We start from the raw sequence: 7359 nt of genomic DNA, 5'->3' as shown, positions 1-7359 counted from the left end.
GAAGAATACGAGAAGCGGGGAGTTGGTTGGAGGGGCGCTAGGGGGCGGAGTACAACTAGGGGAGATTATGAAGGGGGGGCATTACGACAAAAGGGCGGGAAAGGTGGCGGGCGAGGGGCAGCCGGGATTTCACGGCCCCCACTGGAACACATATACACAGACATATATACAGACATACATATACACAGACGGACCGTCCCCGCATCCGGCACTCCATAACGGGCCCCCCCCCCACGCACATACATACACATAGACACAGCTCACCCCGCTCTGGTCCATGTTCTGGAGCCATTCGCCCTCCGCCCGTACCAGCCACTCTCGCTCCGGAACCACGCCGGCGGAAAGGCGCGACGCGCCGTACAACAGCGTCGCAAGCTCACTCACGCGCATGTACGGCATGCCGTACCAACACCTCTCCATGAATGCGTTCCACCAGGCGGGTTCGGGTTTCAGAGCGAGGCGGTGGAGGGACCAGGCGATGCTGCTCAGCGCCTGAAAGCAACCGGAACGGGTGGGAGGGGGGGAGGGGGGGACCATTTGCAAGAAGTAAAAAAGAGTATCAATACAAAGAAAGGGGGACGGGCGGAATTATGATAATTGTTATTATTAACTAAAATTATTATTATTGTTGCTGTTGTTGCATGTCGCACTAATTTTAACTGAAATAACTGCCGAAATCCACCGGGGGGGGTTAGAGGGGAAAACAGGAAGAGGGTTGGGAAAACGGCGAAGGACAGGACAGAGCGGCGCTTTAATGAGCTGTAGGCAGTTACATAAATGGACCACATGTGCTATGTGCAATAACGGTACAAAAATGGAGGCTCATATTCTCGGATAGGCACCCCAGCACGAATTGTACGATGTTCCTGGCTTCCCCGCTTCCCCCGGGTCCCGGGCCGTTTTCCGTTACCTGTGGGGAGCACCTCGACAGGTCCCGCCCGCACGCCTCCATCATTGCCGCCGCCAGGTCGGAGGGCAGCTCCATCCTTAGCTCCGCAGCCGCGTGCAGGATGTTGGTGAGGGCCTGCAGGGGCCGGGGGGGGGGAGGGGGCGGTAGGGGGAAGGGGAGGTAGGGGGGGGGAGTGCACGATTAAGGGGGGCCCCGAGAGAAAGAGAGAGCGCGAGGTGGGGTAACTCGAGCACGAAACACACACGCACCCACACACGAGGTGGAGGACGGTGTGTGTCTGTGTGTGTGTGTGCCTCTTCCGGACCCGAGATACCCCGAGAGAACGAAACGGAACGGTAATACCCACCACGTGTAGGCGAACACATACATACATACTTCGAATCCCGTTTCCGTTGGTGGTGTTTTGGGGGGTTGTTTCAGAGAGCCTTTGACTTTGCCCTAGCTGAGACTTGTGGACTCGCTCTAGCGGGACCTGAGAGCCCTTCGTGGTGTATTCAATGCAGCGCCACCCCCGGATGGGGGGGCTGCGGAGTGGCTGCGTAGAGTGTTGGCAGTCTGAGTCGGGGTCGGGGGCACACAAGACTAACCGACTTGTGCTGTGTGCTCCCGACCCTTGCGCTGTGTTTCGGCTTCGGCCCCCGGCTCTCGCAGCCCACAGTGTAATCTAAGTCATACATACATACATACATACATACATACATACATACATACATACATACATACATACATACATACATACATACATACATACATACATACATACATACATACATACATACATACATACATACATACATACATACATACATACATACATACATACATACATACATACATACATACGCGCATGGGTCTCACCATCGGGTCATGCCGCCCCGCTCCCCTCCAGGCGCCGCCCGCCGACCTCCCCCACTCCCCCACCCGGCCCCACCCGGCCTGAGCCGGCTGCCCCCCGTCCTGCTGCTGCTGCTGCTGTCCCTCCTTCAGCCTGATGGCCAGCTGCCCCCAGTACTTCCGCATGAAGGTGGTCCAGGGGGGCCGGTGGCCCAGCTCCGCCAGGCCGTACAAGGCAGTGGCCAGCTGGCGCAAGTCCAGGGAGGGAAGTCGCCGATAGAGCTCCGGCAGCATGACCTTGGACAGCCAACGGTGGTAGGCGGCCTGGGGGGGGGGAGGGGGCAGATTGGGAATACGGACCTTACATCTCACTTATTTGGAACGTGATCACATTATTATTCGGATCCAGATTCGCAGCGTCATTGCCGAAACGGAGGGGCGCGTCAGCGCTGCAGCAGCTGCAGTAACAGCGCCGTGGGGCTTACGTCATCCGACGGGAGGTTGGTCGTCGGCGATGTTAGGGGCTGACGGCGGCCTTTGATGCGCGGGGGGCGGGGGGCCTGTGTGCCACACATACCCCTTACACCCAACCCCCCCAGCTGCCCGCCGTACCTCGGGGGTTTCCGCCGCGGTTGTGAGTTTGGCCAGCCCCCACATGTACAGCACGATGCCCTGGCCGCTGAACACGTGGAGGTGTGCCGTACCGTAGCTGAAGGGGGCGGGGGAGGAGGGGGCCCACCGCCGCAGCCCGGATATGTGTGTATGTGTGATGACGGGGGAGGGGCGACACGGAAGGGGGGGAAAGACTTGGGAAATGCACGGGTAGGGCAAGAGGCGATGTAGAAAACGGGGGAAAAGGGGGCCCAGGACACGCACATAACGTGTTTGATTTGGTGGTTTGGTGACGCAGCTGTTCACCACTACATCTACTACTAAAGGGGATTCACGGCGAGGTAGGGGGGTTGATGTCGGAGCGGCGGAAAGGCGGGAGCAGCGGCCACCCCCCCCCCCGGTGTGTTGGTGTGTGTGTGTTGGGGGGGGGCATGTAACGTAATACGATATAATGGAGGGGGCCAGCCGCAGGGACAAGGACAGGTACTGTTTTCCACCTCTCCGAATTCCCCTCACCCCCCTCCTCACCTCCGCAGTCCCTCCATCAGAGATTCCGGCAGCTTCATTCCCAACTTAGCCGCACCCTGCACCCCCACCCCCATCCCCACCCGGGTGGGAGAGCAGGGGGAAAGATGGGGGAGAGAGGGGGTTCATGGACGAGGAAGTGAAAGCGGACGGCCGTGTGTGTAAGTGTGTGTGTATTGACGCATGCATGCATTCATGGCCCCCTGCCTCCGCCAAGGGACGACCTTGCTGAACACGTCGACCACATACATACATATATACATGCATACATACATACGGCCACCTCCCACTGCTAATACACAGAGACATGCGCGTACTCAACGCGTACACACACACACACACGCACCTGCACGTAGTTAGCCACCCCCTGGCTGCTGAACAGGTGCAGTCTCCTTGCAGTGGCGGAGAACAGGGCTCGCTGCCAGGACAGCGGGGGGCGCTGTCGTAGTCGACCTGCGGGGGAAGGGGGGGGGGCACGTGTATACGTGATGTGCGAGTGTGACTGCATGTGCGTGTGTTTGTGTGCGTGCGTATGTCTATATGTGGGCCAAGAAGGGTCACGAGAAGAAGTGACAAAGCTCGAAGGGGGGCCGTGCAGAAACGTGTCCTTCGGGGGGCGTGCGTGTAAGTCTGTGTGTGTGGGGGGGGTGGGGGTGAGACGTCGACACCACGAAACCCAAGCGGGCTGGGGAGGGAGAGTAAGGCCGCTCAGCACTGGTGGATGGGCAGCAGACGGGGACGGGACGCTGACCACATCCGTTTCAACCTCTCTCCCCCCCCAGGGGGATCTGAGGTATTGGCTCTGAGGGCCGAGCGGGCCCCCGAGGGACCTGAAAGGGGGAGTCCCAACCCTGCTCCTCCTTCAACCTTTGTGTCCCTCCCTCCCTCTCCTCCCCCCCAGTCCCCCTCCCCCTTCCTCTCCCCCCCCCCTACCTAGCCCCCACACAATGTTGGCCAGGGCCTGCGTGGTGTAGTCGCCCAGTCTGTCCCGGGTGCACAGGAACAGCCCCTCCCACCAGCCCCGGCCCGCCCAGCTGGCGGAGTGGGGCAGCAGACTGGCCAGGGACCAAATAAGGTTGGAGATAGCCTGCGGGGGGGGGGTAGGGGTGAGGGGTAGGGGGTAGGGGTAGGGGGTAGGGGAAACCAGTCTAGCAAGGAGGGGGACGGGAATCATATGATGATGATGATGATGATGATGATGATGGTGATGATGATGATGATGATGATGATGATGATGATGGTGATGATGATGATGATGATGATGATGATGATGATGATGATGATGAAAAACGAAAACCAACAACTGCGGACGTCTGAGGTCCAAAACGTCTTTGGGAAGTGTAGTAGCTGGTGCACAGTACGGCTCTACAAATACGCGCGAAGCGCGACCACCACCAGCCTCTCGAGAGGCCTTTTCAGCGGCCAGCTGCTACAGGATGGCTGGAAAGGCGGAGATTGAATGATGGGTAGGAGCTGGGGTTCAATTTCCTCAGATCCTAAAATTAGAAAAACAGTTCGAAAATTTGGAAAATGGGTCATTTACAACACTCCTTACACACACAGACCCGCCTGCGAATGGAGCAGCTCCATGTTCTGTCCCGCCACATATACCAGGTCCGCCAGCACCTCGTGACGGTACGACAATCTGCCGTACACGTACAGCAGCGTTACGACACCCTCCGGGTCCATGTCCAGGATGCGAGCCTGCACCAGGTAGCCCAAGCGGGCCGCCAGCTGCCGGGCCAGTTGCTGCTGGCGCGGGCGTGGTGGGGGAGTCCTTGAAGCCGCGAAGGGAGGAGGACCGCCGAGATCACCACCACCACCATCACCCGCCGCCGCCGCCACCGCACCCTCCACCGCCGCCGACGGCGACGACTGCGCCATCCGGCGCTGGTACTGCTGCTGCTGCTGCTCCGGGTGGTTCTCTCCGAGCCGTCTTCCTGAAGTCCCCCGCTGGCCCCCCTGTCCCCCGGTTCGAATGGGAGCATCCAACTCCACCTCCATCTTCATTACTGCCGCCCCGACTGGCCCCCTCCCCGACCCCGACCCCGACCCCGCCTCCAACTCCACCTCCCCCAACTGCAACTGCAACTCCACATCCAACATCACCGCCTCCTCCACCTCCTCCACCAACTCCAACTCCTCCACACTCGGCTCCCCTTCCGGCCCCTCCTGGCCGCCGGGTCGCCGCCCCGCCGGCGCCGCCAGCTGCGCCAGGCGGGCCGCAAATGCCGTAATGTTGATCGCGTTGAAGAGGTCCCCGTGGACCTCCAGCACCTCGCGCAGCTGCTCCAGGGTGGCCGCCTGACGGATGTTGACCGTTAGCTCCACAGCACGTGCCTCCGTAAGGCCCTGGTGTGGGCGGTTACGGTTGGTAGTTGGGGTCATTTCGGTAGCAGCTGGCCTGGCAACCAGTTCTTACCGGGGAAGGGATAAAGAGGCATGAGAGGGAGGAATGTACGGCGTATGGTGTACGGGAAGAGAGGTGCATGGAAGATTTTATTACTTCTAACATGGAATTATTCTGGGTTGGCTTGGCGGTGAACTACTGGTTAGATTGTTGGTTGGTATAAACACACCTCAGGCGCTGTCCCGTAGCGCTCGTCATGTACGACACGAAGGTGCACCTGCCGCGGCAGGCCACGCCTGCCCGGTCCCCGCCGCGGGTCCAGATCCAGATCCGGTTCCGACAGACGCAAAACTTCCTCTCGGCCAAATCCTGAATCCGTATCCGAATTCGGCCTCGTGAGTCCCGCTGCCTGCAGCGCTATTCCCGTCCCTGCCGCCGCCGCCGCTGGCACTCCTGCTGCTGCCGCCTGATCAGCCACTGCCCCTCCTCCTCCTCCTCCTCCTGCTGCTACAGCTCCACTCTCCACCGTCCTGCGAACCCCGGCTCCATCTCCATCTCCCGGGGTTGTTGCGGCCCCCAGGACGGCGGCTGCGGAGACCGCATCTGTCGCACCTCGGACTGAACCCCCCTCCCTGCCTCTGCCCACTCCCGTCCCTGTCTCCGAGCCCACTCGTGTCGGCACCTGCACCTGTGCCTGTGCCTGTGCAGCAGCGGCAGCGGCACCCTGCACGGCACCCTCCGCGCCCTGACCCTCCTCGTCCGGGCGCGGACTTAAACCTCCGGGCGGCGGCCGCGACACCAGGCCTTCGAGCAGCTTGTACTGCTGCCGTACCTGCTGCTGCAGAGCCGCCAGCTCGAGCTTCAGAGATTGGGCCTCCCGCTGCCGGTGCTGGTGGTGGTGCTGGTGGTGGTGCTGGTGGTGGTGCTGGTGGTGGTGGTGATGCGGCGCCTTTTGTTTCCCTTTCTGCTGCTTGTTGTTCTGTGTCTGGTTCCCCCCCATCAGCTGGTGCTGAGGATGGTTCCGCTGCGGGGGTGGTCGCGTGTGCTGCTGTGCGGCTGGACGAGCTGTCGTCGTCGGCTGTCGTTGTGATGCTGCTAAGGCGTCCTTAGCCTCGTCCTTACCCGCACCCCCAGCCTCGCCCCCTGGGCCCGGAGGCCGCTGTTGGGGCTTGGGCTGCAGCTGCAGCACAGGCCGTCGCTGAGCCGTCTGTAGCTGCTGCAAGCACGGCGCCGGCAGTAGCAACAGCTGCCCGTTGTCTTCTTGCTGCAGCTGGGCCACCGCCATCATCATTATACGATGTTCCTCCTCCTCTTCCTCGTGATGGAAATGATGGTGACCACATTTCGCCCCTCCCCGGTCAAGGGCTGGAGGGCGCGGCTGTGTAGGCTGGGGCCCGGTCGCCCCGGGGGGGCCTGACGCACCGCCATCTGGATCGCCTCTCCCCCGGCCGCCGACACCGCCCACTGCCCTGACTCCGTGGCCCTGCGCCCCGTCCTCGGTACCGGTAGAACCGGCCCCGCGGCGGCCCCCTCCACCTCCACCTCTACCCAATCCGGCACTGCTGCTGCCGCTGGTTGCTCCGTCCCAGCTCCGGCCGCTTGTTGAGGCCCGGCTGTTGCTGAGCCGCCTGTCGCTGTCGGAGACTGAGGACGCGGAAGGAAGGGGTGAGCTGGTGGAGGGAGCGGAAGGGGGCTCCGAGTCAGGGGGGTATCGATCTGAGAGTGCATCACCCGGGTCAGGGTCCGGGCCGCTAGAGGGTAGGGCTGTTGCACCTGCACCACCAGCAGCACTAGCAGCACTAGCAGCAGGGGTAATGGGGTCCCAAGGGACACCCGCGAGCTCGGTAGCAGTGGCCCGGTCACCAAGCTCCCCCCCGTCGGCACCGCCGCCGCCGCCGCCTGGACTTGCACCAAAGCCCAGCTGCTGCTGCTCCGGCAGCGGCGGTGGCGGCGGCGGCTTATGCTGGTGTCTAAATCGCCGCCGACCTATGCTTAACCGTAAGCTGCGGCCATCGTTAGCGTTGGAGCCCGGTATCAAAAGAGCAGCCTGGGAGACCGCCTTCGCCTTCGGCGTCGCCGCCGCCTCCGACGGAGAGCTCACGACCAAGGCAGCGGGCACCGCCGGCAT

The 7359-nt window shown here is 61.8% G+C and overlaps 1 protein-coding gene across 1 annotated transcript in view; it reads right to left on the bottom strand.

Annotated features, from left to right (window-relative positions):
• Window positions 1-7359, bottom strand: part of VOLCADRAFT_88439 (uncharacterized protein) — a gene marked incomplete at both ends in the record, with an annotated part of 9345 nt that extends 1986 nt beyond the window's left edge. Inside the window, 11 exons of the mRNA XM_002948080.1 lie at window positions 265-492; window positions 911-1024; window positions 1832-2068; window positions 2357-2453; window positions 2885-2940; window positions 3228-3334; window positions 3815-3968; window positions 4493-5233; window positions 5461-6447; window positions 6654-6901; window positions 7005-7359. Coding sequence (XP_002948126.1) covers window positions 265-492; window positions 911-1024; window positions 1832-2068; window positions 2357-2453; window positions 2885-2940; window positions 3228-3334; window positions 3815-3968; window positions 4493-5233; window positions 5461-6447; window positions 6654-6901; window positions 7005-7359 — 3324 coding nt within the window. The remainder of the gene's footprint in view (window positions 1-264; window positions 493-910; window positions 1025-1831; window positions 2069-2356; window positions 2454-2884; window positions 2941-3227; window positions 3335-3814; window positions 3969-4492; window positions 5234-5460; window positions 6448-6653; window positions 6902-7004) is intronic.

This window comes from Volvox carteri (genome assembly GCF_000143455.1).
Source record: "Volvox carteri f. nagariensis unplaced genomic scaffold VOLCAscaffold_9, whole genome shotgun sequence".
NCBI classification, from domain to species: Eukaryota; Viridiplantae; Chlorophyta; class Chlorophyceae; order Chlamydomonadales; family Volvocaceae; genus Volvox; species Volvox carteri.
Note: the sequence above shows the minus strand (reverse complement) of the source record. Positions and strands in the feature narration are given on the sequence as shown.